Genomic DNA, 17,483 nt, shown 5'->3' with positions numbered 1-17,483 from the left:
CCAAGGGCAGGAACAGATGGCATTCTTGGAAAAGAGGGACTCGTGCTGGGTGCCCACAGAAGTTGCCCTGCATTTGTCTGTGGAAGGCAGACTAGGAGAATCTCAGCACACACTTACAGTGCTTCCAGGCAGGTGACCCAGAACCTGAGGACTGTGGTGTCACAGCCCAGGCATCTTAGTCCTGTGACTTCAGTGCCTGTTCTCCCTCCAACCTCCACGCAGACAGGAACCACACCTGTCTCCCACACCATGCCTGGTCTCTCAGTATGGGACCCCTGCACTGTAGCAGGAGCCAGAACAGGTAGCCTTGGGCTTCTTGCCATTCAACTGACCTTGACATCTTCAGAGTTCACTGGGCCACCACTTAGCACTGCATTTGAAGCCATGATACAGGGGGAAGAAAAGGCCACCCTGGGTCAGGTACAAGATTCTACTAGTGGTATTAATGTCAGTGGGTTACCTAAGAGTCGTCACACCAGTGGTCCCAGAGAGCTCACCCCAGTTGGTATAGCCAGAGAGAAAAGGCCTATAGGGAAGGCTGCATGTGCAGAGCCTGGGCCACTCTGTGCAGTCTCAAACAGCATTACTGAGCACCCATTGTGTGCCATGCCCAAGGACAGGGACACTTGGGGATGGAGAGCTGGCTCTAGTGTCTCTTAGGGTTGATCAGCTGGCTGAGGGCAAAGGCAGCCAATACAGGGCACAGTTTGATTGCAACATAAGTTAGGATGAAGGTGCCTTCCTGCATGGAAGGCTGTGCAGATGGCAGTGTCCCCAAGGGCTGGCCCCGGAGGACCAAAATGAGGAGTGAATGAGCTGCCAGCAACCCTTCAGAGCTGTCCCAGCACATGTCTCCTGCAGGGGGGCAGTTTCCTGGCTCCTGCCTTTGTTAGAGACCACCACAGGACAGGTATGGGCAGGCCAGCCAGATTGGGGGCTTCCTTTGTGGCATGGTCATGCAGGGATGCTGACCAATATGACCACTTCACCCCATCCTCATTCCTGAGAGCATCAGGGAATGCTGCTTTGTGACAGGCCATCAGGACCTCAGGGACAAGGCCTACCATGGGCCGCATGGACACAGGCACTACTCCAGAGAGGGTAGAGCAGCGAGATGGCAAATGCTATCCCTGCATTGCAGAGCTACCCTGCCAGCCCTGATCACGCATGCACAGGACCAGATGCTGCTTGTACTTCCCACCCTGGGCCTTCCTGCCCTGGGATGGACATAGCAAAGTTCCTGAAGGCAGGGCTTTGCTCCAGGCCCTCCCAAGGCCGAGCACTGGGCTTAACAGATGGTTCGCTAGGAAGTCCCACCTGTTAGTGCTGGATACGCTCTGGCTAGGGAGGTTTCTTCACTCTAGAAAGCTTTATATGGCACAGCCTCCCACAGCGCCCTTCCGAGCTTTCCAAAAGCAGATGCTACAGCTCCCACCCCAGACCAACATGACCCTGTGCACACAAAGCTGCATGGCCAATCACCCTCAGCCTGGTCTCTGAGCACATCAGGGAAGTGGGAGGGTCTGTATCTAGAGACCTCTATCCCTGGCTGCTTAAGGCTCATCTTCTCAAATGAGCCCACTACGTGCTGGTGCCATCTGCCTAAAAAGGACCCAATATGGGCATTGTACTACTTCATCCTTCACTTTGGTCACATGTGGTTTGTTGAACCCTGCTTGCTAAGCCAACTGTTCAGCTGCTTCCTGGAAGTAGGACTAAGGTCAGCTGGTCCCCACAGAGCCAGGGTGCTTAGGGCAGGAAGGGCCTTTCTGTGCCACTGGCCTGTATCTGCTGATAAACTCCCACTGCTTTGTCTGGTGGGTGAAAGCAGGCTGAAAAAGTCCAGCCTGGAGTGCAGGAAGAGTAGATGTTGGGGCAGAGGCAGGAAGAAAGTCCTTTTTCATCCCTTAGGGACCCTGACAGGAATGTTGGGATCAGAGAGAAAGGCCCAGAGAACAGCCCAGAAAAGGTGACAAAAGGAAGAGAAACAAAACGAAATAAACACCCTATCCTGGAAAATTCCAGAACCAGACACCTGCTGACCACATAATAGACAGCTAATGTTTGAGTCTCATCAACCAGTCCAGTATGCCCTCTATTTAAGAACTTTAACCCAGTCTCCAAGCCCCTCCCTCTGGTGGTGGGGTCCCCACACCCAAAATCATCTTAGCTATTGAAGTGCTATGTAGATCTTTGCGCAGAAAATCCCAGAATGATTGACAGGACCTAGGTAGGGGCAGTGTTCCTGACCTGCAGGGCCTTAGGCCAAAGGAAAACATAGGGGACCCTGGAAGGGGACCCCCTGCAGACAGGAAAGGAAATTGTTTTACAGGGAAATCAGGGACCTGGGTAAGAACATGACCCCTTCACTGGCCTTGGCTGCCTCATCTGCCGATAGCATGGGGGCTTACAAGGCCCCTCAGCTGCCATGGAGCCTCCTCCTGGTTTTCATATGAGTAAGCTGAGCCCCAGCGAGTTAGAACCTATCACCAGGTGTGTGGCAGAGCAAAAATAACTCAGGTTTCCAGCAACCCCTAGGCCATGCTCTTATCACAGCCACCTCCTTTGAGAGATGATGAAATGCATAGACAAGCAAGTCCTATAAAGCGAGCAGCTGCCCCTACACCACAGAAAGGTCCAGAACTCAGACCCCTAGCAGCCGCCCTCAGGCACCACAGGGCTGAGACTGGACTAAACAAGCAGCTACAAGATCTGTAGCAGCTCACACACTGCATGAGATCTGCAGCAGCTCTATACTGCATGAACCCAGGCCCTTCCTCATCATGCAGGGCAGGTGTAGTTGGAGGCTGGGCAGGGCTAGGCCAGTCAGTTTTCAATGCTACTGTTTCCCACAGGCAGGGACAAAGTATCAAAGGGCATGTGGAAGGTTCCCAAGGGTCCCCAAGATGCCAATAGAAGACTAGCTGCCTCTCTGTTCCCCAGCAGCCCAACATGAGAGCCCTTTCGAATGCCACAGGCAAGCAGCAGGTACAGACCTGGGTCCAGGACAATGGGTGGGCTGAGCAAGATGGACGGGCTTCTAGGAGCTGCCGTTAACAAGCTGTGGCGCTGGGTATTTTACAGGGTCTCCAAAGAAGCCCCAGCACTGTTCATGGGGCCTCTCAGCATCACGCAGGAGCCCTGCTTCTGTGATCTGAGTGCTGTGTACTAGTCCATTTGGAAAGACACAGCATGGAATCTTACTCCCTTCCCTCTCAGTGGGTATTGGACTATTGTGTTTGCTGTTACAAATAACACTGCTCTGGAAGGAGTGCTTTGGAATTGATATGTGGATAGGAGACAAAGGAAGGCTACCCAGTGGGAGATCCTTTCCCCAGGCCCCCTCCCGGCTCCCTGCTCTCTATACATCTTCTTGCTCAGCAGACCCACCCCAGGCTGGCCCAGGAACCCAGCCATGCACATGACTCATGATACTCCGACGTGGAGCACAGAGCTGCTTCCCTACCTGTTGTGGTGGTGCTCGCCCTCGGGAGAAGGAACAGCTGCTGTCCAGCTGCTCGCTGCAATCCGCTGTCCACTGTAGAACAGAAAGGAGGGTCAGTGTGGGCAGTCAGGCTTGTGCTCGCCCCCCATCCCTACCCTAGCCCCTACACATGCTCACGACCATCTCCTGCAAACCCAGTGTGAATCCCCACTCAACATATCCCACAGCAGACCCCCCTCCAAGTTCCACATCCAAGTGACCTTTGGTCATGGGCTGAGAGGCATACTCATTTCCTTTTACCCAAGCCCACCAAAGCTGTACAATCCAGCTATGATTCCAAGTCAACTGGACACAGGACCAGGTTCTTCTGACCTCCTGACCTGGCTACAGCCACACGAGCCCTCTGCCATGTCAAGGTGGTCAGAGTTGGAGGAAAGGTGTGGATGTGTGGCTCTTCCCACACTCCCAGCTCCAAAAAGATGATGGATCTGATGGGGGTGGGGTGGGAGAAGCCAGAAAGCTGAGACAGTCAGAGTGTCCCAGGGGGTGGTCCAAGAGCCACCTGCCTGACTGTACCCAGAGGAGGCCCTGGGATCAGCACTGTGAAGAACAACCCAAGAGAGAATTACTGAAATCCCCAGGGTATCCTAGGCTTTGCTGTTCCACCTTTAAATGTGACAGCAGCGCTGAATGGCTTGGCAAGCTGAAGAGGAAGTGGCCTTGTAAACTGAAAAGTGGGAGGAGGGATACAGCACTTGCCCTGTGTGGGACCATCCAGTGTCATCACCGTGTCATTATGATAGTGTTCCCCGCTAGCCTCTCGGGCTGGCGCTGCTCATCACTGACCTTAACCTGTACTCTGGATGATGGGCAAAAGGCACAGAGAACTCAGCCTAGGGAGGTGCCATTCTTGTTAACCCTGTGAGTGTGTAAGGATACCTCCTGGCCAACACAGTCCTGATTCTTCTACAATTATGGCTGGGCATGCCCTTGAGTGTGGGTCAAAGACACGATCTCTGCCCAGGAAAGACCCTCGTGTTGCTGTGCTAATTATTGAGCTTGGGTACAAGTGGACTGTGACACCTGTTGGCTGGAACAAAACAGGAGCCAAAGGTAGAATCTTCTATTTCCAAGTGGCCGGAGTGTAAAAAGGAAGAGGGAAAGTTAAACAGATTTTTTAATCCAATGTGCCACAAACATAACTGCCTCAACAGGTAATCCATAGAAGAGATTATTAGTGACCTATTTCACATTTTTCCTTCTATGGTGTTTCTGTAAACCACTCAGAGCACATCTCTGCCTGGGTAAGCCATACCTCGAGGGCTCCAGAGGTACACAGGGCCTGAGGCTCCCAGCAGCCAGCACAGCTCTAGAGCAATGGCAATCGCATCAGATTCGCTTCCTGTTCATTCTGCTCCCTCATGCACATAGGCTGGCCTTCCCAGGCCCCATGTCAGTGGCCTTCCTGCTGGGTTTGGCCAACAGGAAAAGGAAAATGGAGAAACCCGGAAATTTCTCCTTTCTCTCTGCCCCAAGTAGCATTGCAAAGGTGACAGGTTCCTTGTGGCCCCAGCCCTCCTCAGATGGGCCTTTGTGCTTGACCCTGACCCCTGGACTCTGGCAACACCAGCTCTGCCCCTCATGGAGGTGGTATGACCACCCTGACTCCCTGCAGTTGCTAATCTTTGGGTCATTGAACTTCTAGGTTGTTTTATTACCTATGTCACCAATTTGTGGAATAAATTCCCTCTGCTTGGACAAATGCAGTCTCAACGTATCTACTCCAAGACACTGACTAATTGAAAAATGAGAAACCCATCAGACACCCCGTCAGCCCAGTGGTCCTAGCTAGGACCGCCAATCTCGTGGACTGCCTGACATGAAACACAGAGGAGGATTCAGCCCCTCCGAGGGTCTCTTAACTACAGTGCCTAACATCAAAACAAGGACGAGAAAACAGCAGACCAACCAAGCTGATGGGTTTCCTACAAAGTGTCAAGATTGGGGCTGGTGCCGTGGCACAGTAGGTTAAGCCACTGCTTAACAGCCACAACAAAAAGCAAATCTGGGACTTGGATCAGCAAGAGAACATGTGCAGAGACACCTATGAAATCCAAGTGAAGCTCTAACAGCTCTGCAGCCATGCCAACTCCATTCTGATTGCTTCACTGGGTTATGTAAGTCGTTGATGTTAGGGATAGCTGGGCAGCAGCAAGCACTCTGTGCTATGCTTGAAATCTACCACAATTACAGAGAAAAATGTGTCTGCATACATACACATCCAGAAATACACAGGGTCCACAGAATGTATACACACACATTTTTGGAATCATGTATTCATAAAGCCACACATGTATGAACATGTATATAAGGTTCAAAATATTATATAACCAATCCCTGCACTGTATATATTTGCATGGGTTTCTCCTTCCACGGTTCTGAGGCAGGACCCTGGCTGGTGGGGATGGACAGAACAGCTGGGCTATTTGGTGTCCAGTTGGCAGCTGGAGGAAGGCCAGGCCATGTGCACACTCCTGCTGCCATCCTAGGACAATTCTCAGAAAAAGCCTTCTGTCCTTCCGGACATGGTGATGGCCTGAGAAAAGCACCAAATGACACCTCACATGTTTGAATCCAAGCATCCTGAATGAAATTCCTGAGTCCTAGCTTTGGCCTGGCTCAGTGCTGACCATGATGGCCATATGGGGAGTGAACCAATGGATGGAAGATCTTTCTTACTTTCAATTCTAACTTTCAAAAGAAATAAATCTTCTAATAATATTTTTTAAATAAGGGATTTGAAAAGTATCAAAGCACACATTTTCTCTTGGCCACTCATCTAAGGGAAAGGAAGTTTTGTGTATCCATCCACCTCCCTACATATCCTTTCTTCCTAGTGGCTGCTGGGGGAGGGGAGTGGGGGAAGAGACTACAATTAGTGTCCTCTTCCTATATGTCCACAGTTGTCTCTCTGATCCTAAAACGCAACCTCATCGGGTGATAAGCAACCATTCTCCTCAACACATTTCCTCTCCCAGGAACCTACAAACATCACCACAGATGGGCAGACAGGGACCCACTTGGTGGTTGTTTCTCTTGGCTTCCATTTCAGTGGTCATTAGATTCAAGGAAAACAAGCCAAGTGCTGCAACAGGTGCTGTTCCCACAGCGCTGTGTCGACAGGGACTGCATTTGCAAAGACGTGTCTTATCTGCTTTGGGTAGCACAGCTAGGGCCAGCCTTATGGGCATGGGGAACAGGTGGCAGGGGCTGGTGGGAGCAGGACTGGAGTGTGCCCCCATGCCAGCAGCATGCCTCCATGCCCCAGAGTCCTGCTAGGAACCTGATAGGCGTTTACACTCCTCCACGAGAGCGCAGATGCCCAAGGAATATGTCTCAAAATGCAAGTCTGGCCTTGCTATGCACAACAACCTCTGGTTTCACAGTCCTTACATGGTCCTGCCTCATCCACCACTCATATCTGGGCCCCCAGGCATGAGCCTGGCCCTGTAGATCCTGGGAACAGAAATCAGAGACAGAGGGCAGTGAGCTGGGGCGATCACTCCCCAAGAGTGCATCAGAGGCTCTAGAGCACCTTTCTGCAACTGTCTCAGTACCAGCTTCTGCTTGGGTCAAGTCTCACGGTGTCCTCACCCCTGTCCATTCATCCATTGCTAGTGTACACATCAGCTAGAGGCACCCCATGTTCCACAGAGCACAGCTCCAGAAGGCTTACAGAGGCTGGCAATGTTGGCTCCTTTACTTCCTGCCCTCCCAACCTAAGCAGCCCACCAGTGGTTAATTTCCTTTGGATATATTCCAGCATTTCCCCATGCCTTCCACTTCAGGTTGGCAGATTGCTAACTCTCCAATAAGGCTGGTATAAATCACCAAAGGAAGTGACTGGAATAAATGAACACACCAGACAAGACCCCGCCCCGCTCCTTGCAATCATTTGTCCGAGCCACCTGCCATTTCTCTCCTTGCTCTCCTGGATGGCAGCCACCACTACCCCTCCCTCCCCCAATGTGCTTTTGTTCTCTGTTGAGATCCAGAAAGATGGCTCTGGGCCCTGCCTCTCCTGCTCACAGCCTCTCCTGCTGCACTCTCCCTCCTTCCCTGCACACCCACGCGCATGCCCAGCCCTCTCCTGGCCAATGACTGTACTTCTTCCACTCTGGATTCCAAAACACCACCCCCACCACTGCCACATCCTTCCTATCTTTCTGGCTCACTCCCACCAAACCCAGGACTCCAGCAATTCTTTGGTTCACCAAAAGAATCCCGATCACCAAAGCCTGGGAACCTAGCACCCTTCAGCATCCTCCCAGGACACCCACTCCCCTCCTCACCTGGCCGGGCATCCTGGCCTCATCACTATCATTACTCCCTCAGCTCCCTCCCCCAGTGCTCTTGCTACTGTACTCACTGGGAACACCCCCATTCTGGCTAAGTCAGCACCCCAACTCTGCTCCCATATCTCCATGGCTTGCAGCAGTGGGGGGAAACACCACAACAGGTTTCACTTAAGTCAGACTGAAGCCACTGGATGGGCTGCCAGGACTAGAAACAGAGCCCACATGAAAAGCCAGTGCTGTGTGTGTACTCCTACTTTGACCTCAAGGCCCCAAACCATGCTACATCTCTCTCTCTCTCTCTTCCCTTCACAGTTAAACTCCTCCAACGAGTTACACAAAGAGGCTGAAAACAGTTCAAAACATAGAATTAAACCTAAGTTGACTGGGGTTTGTGTTGTGGCACGATAGGCTAATCATTCATCTTTAAGTGCCAGCATCTCATATAGGTGCCAGTTCATGTCCCAGCCACTATGCTTCTGATCCAGCTCCCTGCTTCTGGTCTGGAAAAATAGCAGAGGATGGCCCAAGTCCTTGGTATCCTGCATACGCAAGTGGCAGACCTGGAAGATGCTCTGGCCTGGGACTGGCTCTGCTCTGGTCATTGTGGAAACTTGGGTAGTGAAATAGTAAATGGAAGATCTTATTCTATTTCCCTCCTTCTCTCTGTAAATCTGTCTTTCTAACAAAAATGAATAAATCTTTAAAAAATGTAAGTGATTTTGATGAAAAATTATCAGGGCCAGCACAGTGGCTAATTCTCTGCTTGTAGCACTGGCATTCCCAAACGGGTGAGTCCCCCAGTTGCTCCATTTTCAATCCAGGTCTCTGTGTATGGACTGGGAAATCAGCAGAGGGAGGATCAAGTTCCTGGGCTCCTTGCACCCACACAGGAGGCTCAAAAGAATCTCCTGGTTCCTGGTTTCAGATCAGCTCAGATCTGGCCATTGTGAACATTTGGGGAGTGAACAAGAGGACGGAAGATCGTTCTCTTTGTCTCTCCTCTCTGTGAATCTGCCTTCCAAATAAAAATGAAAAAAAATTTTTTAAAAAATTAAAGAACTTATGCATGTCTGTAATGGATTTTCAAAAAGTTCGTGCCAACATGTATTTTGAAACTATACATGCCCTTACAAAATGCTTCGCATGCAAGAAACTTGCCTTTAACCCCATTTCTCCATGGGGGTTTTGAAGCACATTCATGTTACATCTTGCCTCCAACCCCTCTCTGGCTCAGCCCTTCCTTGCCCAGCAGCACTCACCTGGGAGATGGGGGACTGTGTCTTCTCGCTCTCGCCGTCACCCTCAGCCTTATGGACCAGCAGCCCCTGCACCTGGTACTCCAATACATAGCTGTCGATAAAGCGCTCCAGCTCCTCAATTTCTTGGGAGCGGTTGCTCCCGGCCCCGGAGGAGGCTGATGCTGCTGAGGAGTTCTCCATGCCCCCAGCTCAGGTACCTGGCACAGGGCTGTGGGAAAGAGGACAGACAAGGCACCGTGAGATGCTGCCCGAGGTGAGGCTGGTGCTCCCAAGAAAGAGCATTTGCTCATCCGTTGTGGCATTGTGGTCTCTCCCCGGCCCTGAGGAATCGGCATCAGGACCCTGCATGCCTTTTTCCCATGAAGACACCCAATTCCCACTATGCAGAGAGGGAGGCAGAAATCAGAAAGTACCCAATGCAACTGCACAGGAGCTTGTGTGACATCAGGGATTAGCACCTACCAGGCCATCCTGACCAGGAAAAACAGCAGATAGATCCAGCCTACCACCTAGGCTTGTAGGAAAGGCAAGGTTCTAGCACCTTTGGAAACCTTGGATTTCTGAGAGCTTTTTGGAAACAAGATTATTTGCCATTATTAAGGGTGTATTGAGTGCTTAACTATAATGGATCCAAAGTCAGGTAAGAGATGACATGCTGGGCTCCCAAAAGGCTGCTGGGCCATGAATGTGGAGGCTGGCACTGGTGATGGAGAGGAAGCTGGTCCAGTAGACACACATCCTCCACCGGCTTCCTGCCTCTGTCAGGCCAGCTACAGGAGACTGGGAAAGGCTACAGGGACTTGCTCTGGGCTCTGCAGCTCACTGGCCTTGGGGCTTGTCAACTGTCCGTGCATGCTAAAGGGAGGAGCAACAGGAGTGGAGGTCTTGGGCCTGGGTGGTACCCTCACCAGGAAAACGAAACCCAGACCTGAAGGCCACAGCAACAGCAGGCCTGCATGGATCAGGGTGAGCTGGAATCAATGCACCTAAGGTACTAGACACAGTCAAGGCTAGGGGAGGAGGCTGTCCAGTGCCTCTTCCTCCACCTGCCATGTAAGGCCTATAGTGGTTTTATGTCCCTCCCATCACCAACACATCTCCTACTACAATAGCTAGCTATTCCAGGCCCGAGTGAGCCACCCCCACATCTTTGTGAGGGGGTTTGGTCCCAGTGGTCATCCCACACTCACACTGGCCTTCAGGAAAGCAATAGCTACAAAAGCAATCCCAACTATATAACATTTTTATGTCCAAGCGGCAAAACAGGAAACCTCCAAGGCCTCTTTTCTGGGACACCTCTTATGTCCCCACGTCCCCTCAGTCACCCTTCTGTTTTAGTCTGTGCTGACTGATCAGATCCCCACAGTACAGCCCCACACCATCTGACTCTAGTTGCCCCAGTGCCCTCAGACATACCAGGAAGTGCCTGTGGAACCCAGGTGGCCCCTATAATCTGGGATGTGAAGCAGTAACAGCCCACAAGACAACCCTTGGCAGGGCAGACGCTCCTCCCCCTTGGTCTCCAGATGGGAGCTCTGAGTTGCACCTCAACTGCTCCTCAGCAGGTTCTGGTGGTTCAGCCTGGCTGCCCACAGCCTTGAGCATACCCCTGGTCTGCTGTCACCTGCTCTCTTCCACACTCTGTCCTAAGGACCCCTGATTCTGCAAGACAGGGGCAACAAGGTAAATACAAGACACTTCTAGACGTTCATAAAAAACAGAATTAAAAGATAAATTGAGAGAAGACATTTGATGCAGCAATTAAGAAGCCCCTGGGGACCCCTGCACCCCACCCACATCAGAGTATCAGGTTCAAGTCCCAGCTACTCTGCTTTGGCTCCAGCCCCCTGCTAATGTGCCTGGAAATGTAGGTGAAGGCAACCCAAGTGCTTGGGCCCCTGACACCCATGTGGAAGACCAGAAAAGCGTTCCTGGTTTATGGCTTCAGCCTGGCCCAGACCTGGCTGTAGTGGCCATTTGGGGAGTGAACCACAGAATGAAAGATATCTCTCTCTCTCTGCCTTTCAAATAAATACATAAATCTTCAAACTTTTAAATTTATTTTCACTTTTGCTTGAAAGATAGAGAAAGAAAGAGAGAGGAAGGAAAACTGAAAAGATCTTCTACCCATTAGTTCCCTCTCCAAGTCTGCAACAACTCATGTTTGTCAGGCCAAACTCCAGCCAGGTCTCCCATGTAGGTGGTAGGAACCCAAGTTCTTGAGCAGACTCTGCTGCCTCTTAGGGTACACGATGGCAGGAAGCTGGATTGGAAGAGGAGCTGGGACTCAAACCAGACATTTGACAGCAGACATGGGCATCCAAGCAGTGACTTCACCTTTGAACCCAAGGCAGATGTTCAGGCCCATCTCCTGCGTTTTTGGTTATGTTATCAAATACATATAACCTGAACCTTGGCCATTTATAAGCATACAAGGCAGTGGCCTCACAGATGTTCATGAGGTCATAAGACTTTCATTACCAATAGTGATAACCCTCATCCTCCAAACAGAACTCTGCTACTGACCATCTCTCTGTATGCAGTGCCAATGTCCTACCTGACGTCTCTCCTGATACCTCCTATATAATGAACTCCTGTAGCATTTGTCCCGCTGTGACTGGTTTATTTCTCCTAGCATCCCATGTTCAAGGTCCACCCAGGCTGCACCATGTGTCAGAAAGACTGGGGAAGAGCAGCTGTCACAGTGACACTTTGTGTGTCTTCACGGCAACCAGGAACTTGGCTGTTTCAGGATCTGGGTACCTAAAGGATGTGGCCATGAGCAAGAGCACATAGCGCCTCGCTGAGTCCCCTGTTCTTTGGAATTGGACCCGGAAACCGTGCTTTGTTTTAAAGGCACGAGGAGTGTGGAGGAGCAGGGTTGAGTCTTCTCTGGCTGGTACAGACACCAGGAAAGGGAAAAGTTGTTCCCCTGTCTCCAGCACTAGTTCTGAGGGCCTCCCCAAGCCTGCTTCTGGTGCATAGAAAGCCTAGGAAAAGGAAGCTGCCACTGGCTTCGCTGCTGGCTGGGCTGGGAGGGCCTGCAAGGCCAGAGGATCAGTGACAGCACAGGAGAAAGAGACCAGGAAAGAAGGGCGAGACGGGAGAGGCCGGAAAGGAACCAGACAGAGCTCTGAGTGCAGCCATCAGGGTGTGCAGAGGGGCAGAGCCAGGAAGAGCCGCAAGTACGCCTGCCCTGCGTGACTGGCTGTACGCCTGCGCCCCTTCCTCCCAGCCCTGCTCTACTCCCCTCCCCATCAGGTGACAGATGAGGACCAGCATAAAGGCCAGTGGCAGAGCAGGGAAAGCGCTGAGGCTGCAATTTGCAGGCATCACAGGGATGGGCAGACCTAAGCTGCGAGAGGCCTGGGCAGGCAGCCTTTGCAGAGGGCACAGGGTCCATGTTACAGGAGGGTGGCAGAGGGAGCTCCCATAGAAGGCTTAGAGCAGTCAGACTTAGACACAACCAGGGCTGTTTGCACCTGTGTGGCAGGGACCACACCCCACCCTCTCCTGGTCCTGGGCCAGCTGCCCATGCCCCAGCCAGTGACCCTCCATGCTTACCAAAGAGGAAAAAAAATCCAGGAGTCTGGCTTACTACTAGTAAGGCCTGAAATAAAACCTACACACATGTGTCTGATAAAGACATTTTTCCTCACACCAAGTCCCCTTCCCTGGGCCTACAGTCTCGTAGCCCCCCTGGATCACCAACCCTTACTACAAGAATTTTTTATCACACTTAGGGACAGGAGAGGAAAAGGGGTGGAGAAAGAGGGGATGGCCTTGTCTCTGGCCCTGCAGGAAGAGAGACAAGAGGCTAGGGTGTCAGAGCATGGCAGCATCCTGTCCCAACTGCAGTAGGGGACAAGTGGCATTAGGAGCTGTAAATTTAGCCGGTCCTTTTAAGAGCTGCTGGGTATTAATGGCATTACCAGCCCCTCCAATCCCCAGGGACAGCTCAGCAATCTGCCAATCACTTGAGCCCTGCCTGCCCCATTGCCTGACAGCCCTGCTGGGTCCTGCATAGGGACAGCACTGGACTCCCCTACTTACACACACACTCTGCTCTTTAGTAGACACGTTCCCCTCTGCCCCTCAACATCCAAGCTACATAGCACATGCTTCTCACACCTCCCATAGGAAGCCCAGCCAGCAGTCCATTTCTGAATTTGTGGTTCATTTTGCTTTGGGCTGCAACAGGGCCCTATACAGGCTGCAAGGATATGGGAGGTGAGTACTACAAGGGGCTTGTTCCAGGCTGCTGAACTCAGTGGTCTGGGAGGGGGTTATGTGTCCCTTCTCTTCCTCCAACACTGCCCACCTGAAAAGAAAACCTCAGCATTGGAGGGGACATCTGAGCATGGCACAGGCCCGCTGCTTGCCCTGTGTGAAAGGATTCACTGAATTCACCTGAGTCCTTGTCCCAACACCAGCACAGCAGCCACTGGCTAAAGCCGCCTCGCCACACCCTGGGCTCCCTACTAGTGACCCTGCTGTGCACATACTATCTGCTGGCTGTCAAAGTCCTGGTCCTCCATGACCCCTCTCCCCTTCTCACCTCATGAAAGGCTGAAAATGGCACCTGTACCCAGGACAAACACGCAGCTCAGGTTAGACATCTCAGGAGGCTGCCCTGCAGGCAGACAGTGTGGGAGGAGAGAAGAAGCTCCCTCAGGAAGAGGGGGGGGCCCTCAGCTCTCCCCAAGGAAGCCGTGGGAATCTGCCTACTGTCAGCATCTCCCATGCTGCACCTCCTGCATGGGCAGCATTCCAGAGAGATGTCGTTTCCCAGGTGATTGGCAGCCTTGGAGCTCCGGCCACTCCTGTCAGTCCCAGCCTGGGGCTAGCAGTGCTAGTGCTTGCCAAATCAAACCCAAAGGCTCCAGCTGTGGGAGCCCCAGGTCCTCACCCCGGCAATAGGGACAGCTCAGCAACCCAAGCAGCTGCAGCCAGGCAATCCTGGAAGTCAACAGCATTTTGCGTCCCAGGAGTCAAGGACATCTGGCGTCTTCTGAAAGTCTGACCTCCCCACTTTACCCGCCTACAACTCAACCACCACCAGTTTAACTCTTTGTCACCCCAACCTCATATAGGAAATTGTTCCAAACACAGGGCTCAGTGATTTAGTAGGTTGCAAAATAAACAGTGTGAGTCATGATCGTGGCATGAAAAATATAGATAACTAAATTGAACACATCGGAATGGAGCAACCAGGAAGAGTGTGGCCGTTGTTTAGCAGGGCTTTCATTCCACCTCCCAAGGGAGGATGTCCTCCTTTCTCTAAAGTGGGGAGTCAAAAGAGCAGAAGCCAAATGGCTTGGAGAAGTGGGTCCCCAACTTGACCCCTCAGGGCATTTCGTCCAAAATGCATACTCAGGGCCTAGTGCGATAGCTCCATTGGCTAATTTTTCCCTCACAAGCATCGTGATCCCATATGGCCACAGATTTCTGTATTGGCTACTCCACTTTCCATCCAGCTTCCTGCTTATTGCCTGGGAAGTAATGGAAGACGGCACAAAGCCCTGGGACTCTGTGCCCACGTGGGAGACCTGGAAGAATTTCCTGGCTACTGGCTTCAGATCGGCTCATTTCCTGTCATAGCCATTTGGGGAGTGAACTCTGGATGGAAGATCTTTCTCTCTATACAATCTGCCTTTCCAATAAGAAAATAAATAAAAATTTTTAAAAAATAAAAATGCACTCTTAGATGCAGGGGATAGGGCAGGGCTGGGGGATGGGTGGCTGGGTGGGTGTGCATTTCTATCAGATACTCTGGCAGGCAGAGGACTAGACTCTGAAGAGCTAATACATAGAAAACCTCACCCCCTACCTCCCAGCCACAAGCTGTCTATCCCGGCCCTGTGGATAACTGGTCAGTTCCCTAGAGGCAAAGCCACTCTCCCCACCATGATCACTCAGAGTCTGGGGCAGAACTCGGCACCAGGGCCATGCCAACAGGCTGAGGGATCATGTATGGGTGGACCTTGGGGGTCTCAGCCTCTGCCCTGGAAGCTTCTCAGAACCAGAGGCCAGAACAACATCAGGGTAGAGAGCCCTGTTCCCCAGCTTCAGGGTCTGGAACATTCAATGGCTCTGAACACACTGGAGGGGTGTTCTGAAGCTTATATCGCATGACTTCCACAGTCACTTGAACAGCCCAACTGTTCCCTAGTAGGGATAAGAACACTGGGAACCAGCAATGGGTGATGGACTGGGAGCCACTCACAAACCCTCAAACATAGTCTGGGGTGGGACAGGCTGACTGCCTGCTACCTTTCAACTATCTGCCATGCTGGAAACCCTCTGCAGTCACCTTCCTCCTCTCCCTCACCCTGGGGCACAGAGCCATCTCTAGGAGGAACTGGACTGGTCTGCTTGCCAAGGGGCGTAGCACTACATGTCAGCCACAGTTGGTGTCCTGGAAGGGATTCAGACAGAGGCCCCGAGGAGCCAGTGAGAGTCCCTGCTGGCATGAGGAGTATAACTGGGGCAGACCCCTAAGCACTTCTCACTGAGGCCCATCCTCTCACAAGAACACAGAAACAGCCACCTCCATGCTGGCAGCTGGGCTAGGTCATTGGGCAGGAGCACATCAAGGAGGCCCGGCCCCTGCTCTAGCCATGAATATGCCTGTTGTCCATGCCTTAGGCCCTTGAGGACCATAGGGGCCTTCACAGGGCCCTGGCACCAAGCACAGTCTCACTCTCCTCTGCACTGTTACCTGTCTCTTGCTCTGCTCTTGAATTTTTTTTTAATCTGCAAGATCATTGATAGCATTGCTTCCTCCCATTCCTGTCTTCACCCAGGATCAAGACAGACCTAGATTCCTCTGAGTGTCCCCCAATGCCCAGTACATGTCTTGCCCAGGGCCTGCTTGGCTCTTCTGCCCATGCCCCCACTCCCATCAGCTCCTAGAGTGTTGGAAGCAAATGATATCAGGGTCTACCTGGCCAACCCTCCCCCCCCCCAGTACACACCCCATACTGCAGAGCCTTCTCAGTCAAATTCATCCCAAAGAAGACATGCTGAGCACCTGCTGCATGCTGGGCCCCATGACCACCAGGTGTAGAAGTCACAGGTGAAATGGGACAAAGCCAGCATCTCAGCATCCTGGGCAGTGGCCAGCCACATCCTGCTGGAGCCAGGCAGCTCCCTCTTTCACCGTCATTCCTAAGGTCATCGTGGCTATAAATTCCAAATCTGGCTACATCATTCCTAGCTGTGTGGCCTTGGGCAGTCTCTCTGCCTGACCCCTCCTCTTTCAAACAGATTGAAAATGAAAGTGCTACTCATAAGATATACAGCAAGCACTCAATCATTGGTCATGGCTATCTTACAACCACCCTCTGCTAGCCCTCACTCCTTCCTCTGTACTATTTCCCTCAGGGCCCAACTCCAGGCACACTTCCTCCATGAAGCACTGCTTGGCCACTCTGCCTGTCCCTGCGCTCCCTAATTTCCTTTTCTCCATAGACCTTGCCACTTCCTACTTTGAACTCTCCCAGTGCCTTGCTTGGTTCTCCTGTACCTAGGTCAACCTCAACTCTACCAACAACATGGACTCACTGGCACCCATTTTCTGTGCCCCACCTCCAGCTTTCAGATGCTTCTGGGTTTATTGAGTGAGAGCAAAGACAAACTTGGAGCATGCCAGGTGGGCAGACCCACAGTGTCCTGCTGTGAACCCAGCAATGCAGCTGTGACCTTAACCTTGGGTTAAAGCCAGAAAGAGTCTCCAAGCATGAACCCTAGAACTTTCTTCTCAAGTGACTCTCTCACCAGTGTCTCTTAACTCAAATCCTCTTTGCAGAACCTTTCCAAGCCAGGACAAACTGCAACAGTGACAATGCTGAGCTAATGATGACAGCACAAGGAAATGCCGGAAGCCCAGGATGGGTTCACGTGACACGGCCCTTGGCAGGACTGTAGCACAGTGGGGCTGTCCAGTCGGTCCCGGTCCTCAGAGACCATGGTCAGAAGGCAGGGCTGACTTACTGTGGACAACAGCATTCCTCTCCCCAAGTCCCCATTCTCCAGGACAGCTCAAGCATACCTTGACCTGCCCCAGGAGCTGCCCTCCCCCTTCACCTGGTCTGCTTGGAGCGAAGGCTGCTACAACCTGGTTTGGGGCTATCTCCAGACCATGATGTGTTTATGTGAACAATTAAGTGATTTTTTTTAGAAAAAAAATATGAATTTATTTGAAAGGCAGAATTTATTTGAAAGGGAGAAAGGGAAATTGGTATCTTTCACCCTCTGCTTCACTTTCCAAACGACCTCAGGGCAGGGGCTGGGCCAGGCCAAAACCAGAAACCAAGAACTTCTTCTAGGTCTTCTGTGTGGGTGCAGAGGCCCAAGCACTTGACCCCTCCTCTAATGCTTTCCCATGCACATTAACAGGGAGCTGGATCCGAAATACAG

The 17,483-nt window shown here is 51.9% G+C and overlaps 1 protein-coding gene across 1 annotated transcript in view; it reads right to left on the bottom strand.

Moving 5' to 3' along the window:
* CTIF (cap binding complex dependent translation initiation factor) overlaps positions 1-17,483 on the bottom strand; it is a 233,404-nt gene that overhangs the window by 166,638 nt on the left and 49,283 nt on the right. Inside the window, exons 2-3 of the mRNA XM_040984982.1 lie at positions 9,063-9,270; positions 3,467-3,538 (exon numbers count right to left, since the gene is read on the bottom strand). Coding sequence (XP_040840916.1) covers positions 3,467-3,538; positions 9,063-9,242 — 252 coding nt within the window. The 5' untranslated portion in view covers positions 9,243-9,270. The remainder of the gene's footprint in view (positions 1-3,466; positions 3,539-9,062; positions 9,271-17,483) is intronic.

Source organism: Ochotona curzoniae, unplaced genomic scaffold (assembly GCF_017591425.1).
Source record: "Ochotona curzoniae isolate NIBS_2020 unplaced genomic scaffold, NIBS_Ocur_1.0 contig_43, whole genome shotgun sequence".
Taxonomy (NCBI): Eukaryota; Metazoa; Chordata; class Mammalia; order Lagomorpha; family Ochotonidae; genus Ochotona; species Ochotona curzoniae.
The sequence above is the reverse complement of the archived record's forward strand: the minus strand, read 5'-3'. Positions and strand labels throughout refer to the sequence as shown.